The sequence below is a fragment of the Acipenser ruthenus genome, chromosome 31 (genome assembly GCF_902713425.1).
Source record: "Acipenser ruthenus chromosome 31, fAciRut3.2 maternal haplotype, whole genome shotgun sequence".
In the NCBI taxonomy this organism is placed as follows: Eukaryota; Metazoa; Chordata; class Actinopteri; order Acipenseriformes; family Acipenseridae; genus Acipenser; species Acipenser ruthenus.
Window position 1 is genome coordinate 6,727,118 of NC_081219.1, and position 14,265 is coordinate 6,741,382.

At 42.2% G+C, this 14,265-nt stretch overlaps 1 protein-coding gene across 2 annotated transcripts in view; it reads left to right on the top strand.

Moving 5' to 3' along the window:
• Positions 1-911: 911 nt before the first annotated feature.
• LOC117396748 (cip1-interacting zinc finger protein-like) overlaps positions 912-14,265 on the top strand; it is a 36,951-nt gene continuing 23,597 nt past the window's right edge. Inside the window, exons 1-9 of one of the 2 annotated variants that reach the window (XM_033994905.3) lie at positions 912-1,105; positions 1,580-1,696; positions 3,882-4,006; positions 6,872-7,047; positions 8,696-8,816; positions 12,630-12,717; positions 12,848-12,948; positions 13,231-13,301; positions 13,870-14,037. In XM_033994905.3, the coding sequence (XP_033850796.3) occupies positions 1,605-1,696; positions 3,882-4,006; positions 6,872-7,047; positions 8,696-8,816; positions 12,630-12,717; positions 12,848-12,948; positions 13,231-13,301; positions 13,870-14,037 (942 nt within the window). In that variant the 5' untranslated portion in view covers positions 912-1,105; positions 1,580-1,604. The other variant, XM_059005416.1, reaches the window with a different exon arrangement.

Consider the following 14,265-nt stretch of genomic DNA (forward strand, 5'->3'; position numbering starts at 1 on the left):
ATAAATCTAATAATCTAATATAAACTGTATTGTAGCCTAATGAACTCAAATCTTATATGAAAAAAAAACAGGAGAACTTTTTAAACCAGGCAACAAACAGTCTCTATAGCAGCGCTTCTCAAACTCCGCGGTACTGTGACACCCTTCAACCAATACAAATTACTTCAGGACCCCACTGCCCTGTGTTACTGCAGAATAGTTAGTACTGAAGTAAAACATGCATTACAAGGCAATATCAACAACACTAATATAGTAGTTGCTTATTTATTTTTACAGCCAACAGTATACAAAAAGAATACATTTAAAAACAAATTACATTACCTACCTAATGGGAGGGGTGAGTCATGGATGAACACAAATGCTTTAATTTGGAAAATAAGACGTTTACAAAAACAATCATTGCAGGGGTGAGTAGATTTTATTTTACAAAACAAAATGATTTATCTCTATTAAGAATAGTGCATAATGTATCAAACTGTGTGACTGATATCTGTGTTAAGACTCGATACATCAAGCCTGTGGGATCAGTAATATCTTAGCCTATTACAGAATATTATCTCCTGTGTGTTCAGAACTCAAAGCTCAGAGCTTCAAAATAAGGCTTTATTTGGTAGTGGGTCTGCACACCACAGGTGCACATTGCTTAGCATTAAAACTTGCCTGTTTGTCCTGTGATGGTAATTTTGTTATCATATGATTTATAAAAAATAACGGAAATAATCACAACCACAAACACAAAACAAGAGAACAAACAAAAACACGCCCCTACTGAAATCTGAAATGGCGCCCCTGCCTTTCACCTGTCGTTCACCTGTCGTTCTAAAGTGTCTCCCTTTCAGCTTCTCTGTTGGGTGAGAGGGCGGGTGAATCAACGTCGCTTTTATAGCTGTCTGCGCCTGTATCGCGTTAATCTGCGACAGAAGTATGAACCGGCGTCACGAAATTCATGTACTGCATCTGGCCAGAGGACTTCGATACTCCTCCAGTCCTCCCGGTGGCAGTGTGCAAGTTTGTAGCACTTAAGAAAACGTTGTCATTACAGTATTTTTAGCTACAAACAAAGTCGCAGCCTGAGGAACAAAATACCAACAAGAGAGACACAGCCGTAGGTTAATTTAAAACGAAATATAATGCATAACGATGCGTGAGAAATGCAAGCTACCTAACCTAGCTTAGCGCTTGTAAATGCATGTACTTTAATCGAGTTTAAAATTAAAGCATGAAAAACAAATAAAGCAAGAAGCGCATATGATTTACCACATACGGGACATCGCATTGCTTTTAAATCAACGCTGTCATTTGTGTGCTGTTTTAATAAGACCTGACATCAGATATTACTGAGCTGTTTACAATTTAGGCCTGCTGTGAAATGGGTGTTCGTTTGGCGAATAGAAAGTGCCATTCAACAAACTGTTGTGCTACACAGTGTAAATAAAGCCGGCTTGCGTTATGTGTGGTTAATTGTAAAATAAATTAAACGTTTTAAAAAGTAAGAATTTAAGGTACCTAACATGTATTGCATGTTCAGTTTTATTGTGGTTAACATACTGAAAACGTGTCATTTTAATATTTTTCAAAGGAAAACTTGGCACACCGAGACAAAGATGTTTAACCATCACCAGCAGCATCTGCGGCAGCTCCAGCATCTATTCCAACAGCAACAACCGCCACCACCGCATCACCACCAAGGAGGCCGGTAAGAAAGAAAGAGCTACAAATCCAGCCTCAGGATTCAATGCCTTTAACAGGAATTCAAATAAATAAACAGTGGCAGGGCGAGATGTATTTACTACTGTACACAAATAATACAATGTTATGAGGTTTACACTTGTCCTCTAATATAATTGTTATCAAACAAGGGCTATGAATGACTGCTTGTTTGTTGTTGTTGTCTGAAGAGGTATGCTGTACACTACCTGTTGGTTTTACCAGTGGCAGATATAGTAATTGCTCAAAATAAACAACAAACATGTGGCAGTGTTTGTTGCTGTACAGATGATTTTTTTCTATTTGTGTTAAAATGAATCATTCGGTAAGACGGACGTCTTTCTCATTTATCCTTTGGATCACTAATTAACCTGCCTCTCTCTAGTCACGTACAGCATCCACCACACATTCATTCAATATGACTGGCCGATTTTGAAGTAAGATTAAAGCCGGAGACACGTTTCCCAATGCGATCGTCTCATCTCTCTGGCAGATGTCGCGTAGCAAAAAACACCTCTGTGAGCGGGCAACACACACTGCCCGATTGAAATCGCAGGAAGGGATGCACAATTCGTGTTTTTTCTGATGTTTGACCTGCACTGGATGCATACAGTACAATGGTAATGGGACAAGTCAATGACAATACTATTTACAAGGCGGCGTGATCGTTAAACCCACATGTGACTGGAGACATGCATGTATTCTCTCTCTCTCTCTCTCTCACACACACACACACACACAAGGTATTCCGTTGGTTTGTATGTAATGTCTGTGCCTATATATTTGGAAAACAAGCCCTGACAGCCCCATAAGCATTGTACTTTTTAATTATTAGACAAAATATTTACACAATACTTAAAAAATGCTGCTACAAGCATGATTCATTTAATATTAATAGTGTTTTAATTAAATTATACCTAATCACGTTTTTATTTACAATATCGGGAACATACTGTGTCGAACAAATGCTTATCATGAAAACATGTATTATGTTTTCCCTTCATTTTAAATAAAAACGTTATTTGGTATAATTTAATAAAACGCTATTAATAATAAATAAGTCATGGTTTAAGTACTGTATTCTGTAAATACTGAGTCTAATAGTTATCATAGTATACATCATATACAAACCAATGGAATACCGTGTGTGTGTGTGTGTGTGTGTGTGTGTGTGTGTGTGTAATATTAATAGAGACAATACATGTGTGTCTGTCTCCAGTCATGTGACTGAACGTGGTGAACTCATTGGTTGCTGGAGCCTTTCGAGTGGGTATGACACACTGCCCCGATGCGAGGGAATCGCATCGAAACATATGAAACATGTTTAAACTTTGCGAGCCGATTGAACTCGATCGGCCGATCCTGTAAAATCGCATCGCAAAGCATAACACACTACTGAAAAATTGCGTCACTATTGATCGGATAGGGCAGTGTGTCCCCAGCTTAAAGACTGCCACACACCAGACCCGATGTGATTGAAGCTGTTCTCTGATTGCTTAATTCTCTAGTTGTCGCAGGACACATCGCAAAAAAATTCAATGTTATTTATTTTGCATCGCTCCAGTTGCCCTGGTGTCGTCAGTGGTGTGAAAGATACTTATCAAAAGTATAGGTTCTGTTAATTTTGTCACATCGTGCCACAGATTTGCTTGTCGCATCACGTCTGGTGGGTAGCGGCCTTTAAAGTCTCCACACACCGGACGCAGTGCAATTTGTCCTGCGATTAAAATGTTACATTTGCTGCGACACTACCTTTCACACAAGTGTAAAAAACACTCTTCATGTAAAAAATACATGTTTTCTTTTTTTTTGTAGTGATGCTTGTTGCATTGTGTCCGGTGTGTAGAGGCCTTAAGCCACATATTCTGTTTTGGGTGTATTTGACAGAGGTTCCCACAGAACATGTGCACATAAAACTATAATTGTGTTTTTTTTTTGTATTTCACTTAATTTTTTTGTTTTTATTATTTATTATTATTTTTTTATTATTATTTTTTCTTTGGGGGGGGGGGGGTTATGTCTTTTGACCCCATAACAGTTACAGTTTAACACAGTACAAGGGTAGTGGGGCAGGTGCAGCGGGCAGTAAAGTTGTTTAGTTTGGATTTTCTCCCAGGACTTAGCTCTGGCGTCGATGGTTCTCTAATTCTTTCTTTCTGGTTTGTTTCTCTCAGGCCGATGCAGCCACCGCGTCAGCCTCCACCCCCCCGCATGATGAACCTCTGCTCTGCCAGTCAGGCAGCCTTTCTCAGCACTAACCCCATGCTTCAGGGTGCCCTGCTGATGCAGCAGATGCAAGGTACTGTCCATCTGCCTTGTTAATGTATATAAGGATCCTAGTCTGCTCAACCACATCTTTACAGTAAAAGTTTTATTTTTATAAAATATCTATTTATCCCTGTACACATTTTAAATGCCTATGTTATGTATAAATGGGTTGTCACTCAATTAGTTTGTGATAAGTGATCTGTTAAGAGCAAGACAGCAGATCTGACAGACTCTGATGGACGATGATGGCTGATTTGTAGATGTTCAGTTGGCAGGCAAGAGTGCACAAACTGCTCAAATGATGATTCGGAGCACAGGCTTTGCTGCAGATTTCCATCTTCACCTTCTGGACTTAAAGGGTACCTGTACCCAAAAATAAGAAAGCTCTTTTTGTGCTCTGTATGTCCAGTAAATGCTTCTTGCTGCACTGATTTGGTCAACAAGTCACTCGTTTAGCGATGTTTTCAATTTCTTTGTCCACTTTCTGGGTCAAGTCTCACTTGAGGGAGCTGACATACTGGAGCCTTACAGGCAATGACGTGATGTCAAGTCGTTGATTTCCCTGATAGGCCAAAAGTTTCGCGCATGGGTTTATGGGATACAGCGGTGAAAACCCATAGCGTGCGACATGGGGGCGTGCAAAGCTTTCAGGTGCTTGAACAATAAGTGTAAAACAAGACAAAAAAGTTATTGTGTGTGCCAAAGCCTATTAATTCAGAAGGGGCGATCATAGCAAAAAAAACTACATAATTCTTTTGTGTGCTACGAAAGGAACATGCAGGCAGAGCTTCTGGGTTGTGACTGCAAGACGAGACTAAAACCCGATAACAATAGCCAACAATATTTGCTCACAACAAGAAGAAAATGTCACACAGCAGAGGGTTGGAATGAAAACCAGCAGACACAGGGGAGCCCAGGGTTGAGTTTGAGAACCCCTGACGAGGCTTTCTATTACACACTTTGATGTACTTTATTTTTTATCAGTTGTAGTCGTTTACAAAAGCTTGAAAAAGTAGAACACCTGTATGATTTATAGAAAAAAAGAAGTATACTGCTTTCTCTTTATTATCGTTTTCCGGTTTGGAAATTGTTACATTTAAGTTTTTCACTGTTTTTGCATGTGTGTGTAGGCTCGCATGCTGCTTTCTCTGTTCTCACTCTAGAAAGTATAATTCTCTTTGCTGCAATTTTACTCTGGCTGGAGTGATATTATTGCTCGTTAGTATCTGTTGTACTGCAAAGTAAGGCTGGGGCAATGCTTAATTTTTCACTATCGATATATCGTTCTCCAAAAAAGCTGATGTATTGATTCATCAACTTTATGAAAGGGTAAAAAAAAAAACGTAGTAATACATAAGAACATAAGAAAGTTGGGGGTTCCCGAGTGGCGCATCCAGTAAAGGCGCTCCACGCGGAGTGCAGGACGCGCTCTATAGTCTGGACGTCGCAAATTTGAGTCCAGGCTATTCCACAGCTGATCGTGGACGGGAGCCCCCAGTGGGCGGCGCACAATTGGCCGAGCGTCGCCCGGTGGGAGGGAGGGTTAGGTCGGTCAGGGTGTCCTCGGCTCACCGCGCACCAGCGACCCCTGTAGTCTGGCCGGGCGTCTGCGGGCTTGCCTGTAAGCTGCCCGAGAGCTGCGTTGTCCTCCGACGCTGTAGCTCTTGGGTGGCTGCATGGTGAGTCTGCAGTGTGAAAAAAAGCGGTCGGCTGACGCCACACGCTTCGGAGGACAGTGTGTGTTCGTCTTCGCCCTCCCGAGTCAGCGCAGGGGTGGTAGCGGTGAGCTGAGCTTAAAAAATAATTGGCCATTCTAAATTGGGAGAAAGTAATAAAAAAATAATTGGCAATGACTAAATTAAAAAAAAAACATAAAGTTTACAAATGAGAGGAGGCCATTCAGCCCATCTTGCTCGTTTGGTTGTTAGTAGCTTATTGATCCCAGAATCTCATCAAGCAGCTTCTTAAAGGATCCCAGGGTGTCAGCTTCAACAACATTACAGGGGAGTTGGTTCCAGACCTTCACAATTCTCTGTGTAAAAAACAGTGCCTCCTATTTTCTGTTCTGAATGCCCCTTAATCTCCATTTGTGACCCCTGGTCCTTGTTTCTTTTTTCAGGTCGAAAAAGTCCCTTGGGTCAACATTGTCAATACCTTTTAGAATTTTGAATGCTTGAATCAGATTGCTGCGTAGTCTTCTTTGTTCAAGACAATAGATTCAATTCTTTAAGCCTGTCTGCATATGACATGCCTTTTAAACCTGGGATAATTCTGTTTGTTCTTCTTTGCACTCTTTCTAGAGCAGCAATATCCTTTTTGTAACAAGGTGATCAGAACTGAACACAATATTCTAGATGAGGTCTTACTAGTGCATTGTAAAGTTTTAACATTACTTCCCTTGTAGAATTGTACTAAACTGGCAAGTTAAGGGTAGCTGTTGTGGATTGAAGACTCGCCTCTAGTCTCTTCCCTCAGTCTGCCAGCTCATAATTTGCTGGTAGAGTACATGTCATGCACACATACATTAATAACTTAAACAGTCCACAAATGTAGCATTATAAAAACAATGATATTGCCACATGAAGCACATTTTACACAGGACTTTTTAAAATGTTGGATTTGTCTAAAAATGATTTTGCACATCAGTTTTAAAAAATATATATATTTAGCATGAATGTGTTTGTGGTGGATAATTCTTATTAGTTGTCTGCCTAGAATACAGGAATCTTTGAGCTTGTGAAGTTGGTTAAAAGCATCAATATACAAAATAGTTTTTAGATTAATTGTATTGACATTATGACTTTCCGAACCTCAGTGACTCCTGTTGAACCTACGCTTGGTGCAGCGCACTATTTTACCAGCCCTGCTCACCTGTCCTCTGTGCCCTGTTTTCCAGGAAACCTGCGTGGTTTTGCTGTCAACGGTCAGCAGTACCAGCAGTTCCAGCAGTTCTTCCCAGCTGGGGCAGGACCCTCTCTTCTAGGACCAGCTCCCATGGGAGTCTCCATGAAGACCCCACGTATGGGCTTTCCCAGTCACCACTACCACCCACACAACAGGAACTTCAGCAAGGTGAGGCTTTATTATTCCCCTGCGAAGGGGATGTAGTGGAGGCAGTCAGGCCCGGACTGGCCATCTGGCAGCTCTGGCAAATGCCAGAGGGGCCGGTGATCATGAGGGGAAAAAAAAAAAGAAAAGTAAGCATATTTTTTTTTTTGCTTTCGCTATTGTGTGCATGTAGATTAATCAAATAGAAAAGACTTCAAATGACTTACTTCATTAAAATAATGTAATTAAATACAAATTGAGGGGACTTCCCTCTCAGCAACTTTATTTAAAAAACACTGTGATACACACACACTCATGCACGGCTCCTCCCTAATCCTGAGCCATTGTGTTGACATATTATTAAAAAAAATAAAACAAAGCCGTCAAAATTAGTAGGTCTGCACTCCCTGTTAGAAAGATTGAGAAGTCAAATAAACGAAAAGTTGGAGCCGAGGAAATTAGAGAAAAAAGGCAGAAGATTCTACAAGCTAAAGCGCAAAAATGTGTTCAAATAACTGATTTGTTTAGTCGTCCTGGCCCTTTTCGACCATCATCATCAACTTCAACTTGTGTATCGTGATCGTGGTGTGAATGAAATGTTAGTAAATGATATTCCTCGTCCTGTGGCAGATATTCATTTATTTATTTTTAATAAATTTAGTCGTTGCCAATTATTTTTATTATTTTCTCCCAATTTAGAATGGCCAATTATTTAAGCTCAGCTCACCGCTACCACCCCTGCGCTGACTCGAGAGGGCGAAGACGAACACACGCTGTCCTCCAAAGCATGTGCCGTCAGCCGACCGCTTTTTTTCACACTGCGGACTCACCATGCAGCCACCCAAGAGCTACAGCGTCGGAGGACAACGCAGCTCTCGGGCAGCTTGCAGGCAAGCCCGTAGGCGCCCGGCCAGACTACAGGGGTCGCTGGTGCGTGGTGAGCCGAGGACACCCTGGCCGACCTAACCCTCCCTCCCCCCGGGTGATGCTCGGCCAATTGTGCGCTGCCCCCTAGGAGCTCCCATCCACGGTCAGCTGTGGAATAGCCTGGACTCGAGCTCGCGACGTCCAGGCTATAGAGCTCATCCTGCATTCCACGTGGAGCGCCTTTACTGGATGCGCCACTCGGGAGCCACCGTGGCAGATATTCTTGATCCTGTGGCAGCTATTCCTGTTATTGAGCAACAACTTGCAGAATTAGGTGATTTAGCATCTAATGTGAGTGCCGATCTCGAGGAGAACCAGCAGTAGGCTGATCCATAGGTCCTCTTGTATATTATTATTTTTCCTGTGCCAGTAGATGGAGCTTCACATTTATAACTGATTATTGTTTGAGGGTAACCCTTTTAACTCTCTGATTGGTTAAATGTAGTGTCAAGACGCAACACAGTTGTTGTGGTTCCATTTATTTATTTATTTATTTATTTTCAACCATTGCTGATTCTTACTGTTCTCTACATACTGTTGATATATGGGGATGTATGGTACATACATACTTATTGTAGTATTTCAGTAAAAGCAGGATGCTTTAGATGAAGAGTATGCAGGTGTCATGTTAACCACTGTGGTGTGTAAAAGACGCCATCTAATCTGTTCAAGGGATCCACAGCACCTGGACTGATACCTACTTTTAAGATATGAATTAACATTGTGTCCGTTTCATTGACTCTAGGATTTTGCGAGAGCTCATGACCGAAAGAGGGAGATGGATCTGAGGATCCAGGCCAGAGCCAGTGATGCAAGGCAGGAAGGGGGTGCCGAGGGAGAGCAGAGCGAGAGAGCTGCAAACCCAGGTACCTGCTGCAGAGCCAGTGATGCAAGGCAGGAAGGGGGTGCTGAGGGAGAGCAGAGCGAGAGGGCTGCAAACCCAGGTACCTGCTGCAGAGCCAGTGATGCAAGGCAGGAAGGGGGTGCTGAGGGAGAGCAGAGCGAGAGGGCTGCAAACCCAGGTACCTGCTGCAGAGCCAGTGATGCAAGGCATGAAGGGGGTGCTGAGGGAGAGCAGAGCGAGAGAGCTGCAAACCCAGGTACCTGCTGCAGAGCCAGTGATGCAAGGCAGGAAGGGGGTGCCAAGGGAGAGCAGAGCGAGAGGGCTGCAAACCCAGGTACCTGCTGCAGAGCCAGTGATGCAAGGCAGGAAGGGGGTGCTGAGGGAGAGCAGAGTGAGAGGGCTGCAAACCCAGGTACCTGCTGCAGAGCCAGTGATGCAAGGCAGGAAGGGGGTGCTGAGGGAGAGCAGAGTGAGAGGGCTGCAAACCCAGGTACCTGCTGCAGAGCCAGTGATGCAAGGCAGGAAGGGGGTGCCGAGGGAGAGCAGAGCGAGAGGGCTGCAAACCCAGGTACCTGCTGCAGAGCCAGTGATGCAAGGCAGGAAGGGGGTGCTGAGGGAGAGCAGAGTGAGAGGGCTGCAAACCCAGGTACCTGCTGCTGTGAGCTTAGTTTCAGGAGGGACTGTTCTGAACCACTATTTCTGTTTTGCATACATTGGAGGCATCCATACATTTGATGAAACTTCTCATTGGCTAAAGTCTATAGCTGTACAAATATGTTATCTTGAATCAGTGCAAGCAAATCCCACACTGACACCCCACCCTGTTGTGTTGGTGCCCTTTTGGAAGTAGATTGTGGTGACCTTTATATAATGTGTTTATATACTTGGCAAAATTATTTTTTTGTTTCACTAATCTCTTATAAAGGTTTACCACAGTCATTTTTTGCAGTCCCCCCCCCCCCCCCCATTCTTTTTACCATAGCTCTCTGTGCTTTACAGTCTCGCTCTCTCTTTCATCCCTTACTCCCTGTAAGTAGCTTAGTGTGATTTTAATGTGTTTTTTTACATTTATTTGATGGAGTTTGAAATCTTATTGAGTGGGTTAGGGAGTGGTTAACATGTAGAAAACAGAAAGTACTGATTAGAGGAGAAACCTCAAAATGGAGCGAGGTAACCAGTGGTGTACCACAGAGATCAGTATTAGGTCCTCTGCTATTCCTAATCTACATTAATGATTTAGAGTCTGGTATAGTAAGCAAACTTGTTAAATTTGCAGATGACACAAAAATAGGAGGAGTGGCAAACACTGTTGCAGCAGCTAAGGTCATTCAAAATGATCTAGACAGCATTCAGAACTGGGCGGACACATGGCAAATGGCATTTAATAGAGAAAAGTGTAAGGTACTGCAAGCAGGCAATAAAAATGTGCATTATAAATATCACATGGGAGATACTGAAATTGAAGAAGGGAACTATGAAAAAGGAGTTTATGTTGACTCAGAAATGTCTTCATCTAGACAATGTGGGGAAGCTATAAAAAAAGGCCAACAAGATTCTCGGATATATTGTGAAAAGTGTTGAATTTAAATCAAGGGAAGTAATGTTAAAACTTTACAATGCATTAGGAAGACCTCACCTAGAATATTGTGTTCAGTTCTGGTCACCTCCTTACAAAAAGGATATTGTTGCTCTAGAAAGAGTGCAAAGAAGAGCGACCAGAATTATCCCGGGTTTAAAAGGCATGTCTTATGCAGACAGGTTAAAAGAATTGAATCTATTCAGTGTTGAACAATGAAGACTAAGCAGTGATCTGATTCAAACATTCAAAATCCTAAAAGGTATAGACAATGTCGACCCAGGGGACTTTTTCGAACTGAAAAAAGAAACAAGGTCCAGGGGTCACAAATGGAGATTAGATAAAGGGACATTCAGAACAGAAAATAGGAGGCACTTTTTTACACAGAGAATTGTGAGGGTCTGGAACCAACTCCCCAGTAATGTTGTTGAAGCTGACACCCTGGGATCCTTCAAGAAGCTGCTTGATGAGATTCTGGGATCAATAAGCTACTAACAACCAAACGAGCAAGATGGGCTGAATGGCCTCCTCTCGTTTGGAAACTTTCTTATGTTCTTAATATTGACTCTGCCAGCCCCACCTACTCTACATATGTAGAGAGAGACTAGATGGGGCTGTTCAGGAGCTGCTCTTCAGTTCTAGTTATCTGCCCTAGACATCTGTAACACAGGCTAGATCAGCCATTTTTATAGAAGCAAGAAAGGAAGGAACAATGAAGAAAATATATAATTGTGTGCATGTTGCCTTTTACTGCATGTTGTCTTTTACTTAAAACAACAAAACTTAAGCTATACTTAAGCTTATTCCCAGCACATCTCCACTCTGGCACGCACTTGCCGATTCTTCCTGAGCAACATCCGAAGAATCCGACCCTTCCTCACCAACTATGCTACCCAGCTCCTGGTCCAGGCCCTGGTACTCTCCCGCCTAGACTACTGCAACTCCCTCCTGGCTGGCCTCCCTGCATCCGCCACCCGTCCGCGCCAGCTCATCCAGAACTCTGCTGCCCGCCTGGTGTTCTCTCTGCCTCGCTTCGCCCACGCTACTCCACTACTCCGCTCGCTCCACTGGCTCCTGATCACCACTCGCATCCAGTTCAAGACTCTTGTACTAGCCTACAGATGCCTTGACCAGACTGCACCCAGCTACCTCCAGACCCTCATCTCTCCCTACACCCCCACTCGACCTCTCCGCTCCGCCTGCACTAGAAGACTAGCTCTACCTCCGCTACGCTCCCCTGCCTCCAGAGACCGCTCCTTCTCCACCCTTGCTCCGCAGTGGTGCAATGACCTTCCTACAGATGTCAGGACTGCCCAGTCCCTGACCACATTCCGGCACCTCCTTAAGACTCACCTCTTCAAACAGCACCTGTAGAACTCCTCTGTTTGTATCCTGGGACACGATCACCTTCATGTAAATGTGCTTTATTTTGCTCTTATCTGCCCCTATTTTACTGCATTTAATCCTGTACTTCAGAATACTGTAATCTGCCAAGTGTTTAACCTGTAGTACTTTGTATTTAATAACATCCTGATGTAACTATCACTATTTAATCATATCCTGATGTAACTATCACTATTATCTGCTGTATTATTGAATTGTGGTTTGTCACACTTGAACAAAAGTTATTGTAGTTCTTGCTCTTATTGTATTACTTGTATTGTAACACTTGAAATGTATTTGCTTACGATTGTAAGTTGCCCTGGATAAGGGCATCTGCTAAGAAATAAATAATAATAATATACCTTTTAAAACATTAATGGGAACCATATTAAAAGTTTACCACAGTAAATCTGTATGGTAGTTTTGCAGTTTTCCCTCATGGTTTACCCATGCATTTACCATATTTTACCATTGTGTGCCATGTTTTTTAATATGCTTTACAGTTCTTCCCTATGATTTACCATGCTTTCGCTGTGCTTTGTTACGCTTTGGTATGCTTTTACTGTGGGAAACCTTTATAAGGGATGTAACTCAGCGCTGTCCTGGAGCGCACTTTTGGGAGACTTCATGCTCTTGCAGTGTAGAGGCTCATTTTACAAAAAAACAGTATTAGGTTAAAGACAAATCCCAGAGGTTAAAGACAAATCCCATTTGTATCTACCAAGCCCCAGTCAAACCCATCCTCAATCTCCTTCTTCTCCGTTTCCCATTCTTTTTACCTATATTTGACCTCTCCATGCCTGTCTCCTGTTGTCTTCAATAGAGTTTGATGTAAAGAGTGAACTCAGGCATAGTTAATGTTTTCTCTGCTTACAGATGAAAGGGCTGCAGACCCAGAGAGCCAGGCTGAGCCTTCAAAGAAACACCAGGAAGAACCAGCATTTAAAAAGCAAAGACTAGAGAGGTACAGTGATACACAATGCATCTCTGGGGGTCTCTCACAACACCTATTACATATAAAACTGTTATTACACTGTTCTGTGATTTAGATAGAAAATCAAATAAAAGTCAATACTTCATGTTTTATCTTTTAGCTCTGAAGAGCAAATGAGGAAGCAGTGTGTTTCTGATGAGCAGCACGTGCAGAATGCTGAAGAGAAAGCTTCCAGGGAAGAGGGAGAAAGGGATTCAGGAGGTGAGAAGTGGTTATGGAGATGTATTTGGTAATAGTATTTAACTATCTTGAATGTCACCTGCAAGACAAAATGAAAGATGCATGCCAAAGGAAAATGGATAACACCACTTTCCTGACCCACTTTAGAACCATCTCAAACTAAAAAAGAACCGTACATTGCACTTCAATTAAAATGAATAAAAATAAAACCCTTTGAAACAAAAGCCTATACTGGAACAACCCTCACAGGTTATCTCTTTTGCATTATATTAACTAATTCCTTGTTTCCTCTGAAACTGCTAGTGGCTGCAGAGTGCATTCTTACAGAAGATGGAGTAAGTGCAGCTGGATCCGAGGCAATGGAGTTTGCTGAGGTGAGGGGAGAGATGGCATACGGAAGAGAAAAGGGGTCTATGGGGTAGATTATGTAGATGGGGGTAAGCTTCGTTGGCTATCTATTTTTAAACCTTAAAATGGTTTCTCCAGTTCATGTATATGCCAGAAAAATGTATGCAAGTGAAAAATGTAAATGAAAACAATCATCATAAATATTAAGCTTGAAGTAAACATAAAAATAACAAGAAATGTTTGCACGATGTTTACAGGAACAGTTGCATTTGTTGCATTACTCGGATCTTTGAATGTTCTTTCATTTTTTTAATTAGCTGAAAAACAAAAGTGTAATTTCCACCCTATTACTGTAAAAATCTCTTTACTGTAAAATAAACCTGTTACAACGCTGTTAAGAAAGGAGAAACACTCTTTTGTACTGCAAAATGTGTAGATTTATTTAAACATGAGTTTCCTGTACATTATATCTTTTTGATACAATCAAGCAGTGTTTGTTTGAATATTCAAATGTTTGTTCCAGCCCTAGTCTCTAATTTACGTTAATGTTTATGTTTGCTGAGTAATAATGACTCCCCCCTCCTTCTCCCCCAGGTCCTAAGTGCTGGCGGCTCTCTCAAAGTGACGATCCAGCAGACCAGCGAAAGCCGAGCCATCAGCACAAGTGCACCAGAGAGTGCAGTCAGAAACAGTGACACTGATGCAGAAGCAGCATCCAAATACTACTGTTACATCTGCAACATCACTTGCTACAACCAGCAGGTAGGGATCGTGCCCGTCGATGAAGACGGGCACGATAATGAAAGTTAAGACCAACTAGCACACGGCAGAACCATCATCGAGAAGGCACTATCACGCTTAGAAAACCATTTTTCAAATGATTCTTTGAAAAACACTTTAAAACCTAGATTTACCTTGAACTTGTTATGATTCGTTGGCTACCCTTTCGCTGAGAAGTTTTAGAAAAATTGTCCCAAAAGTGAACTCCAG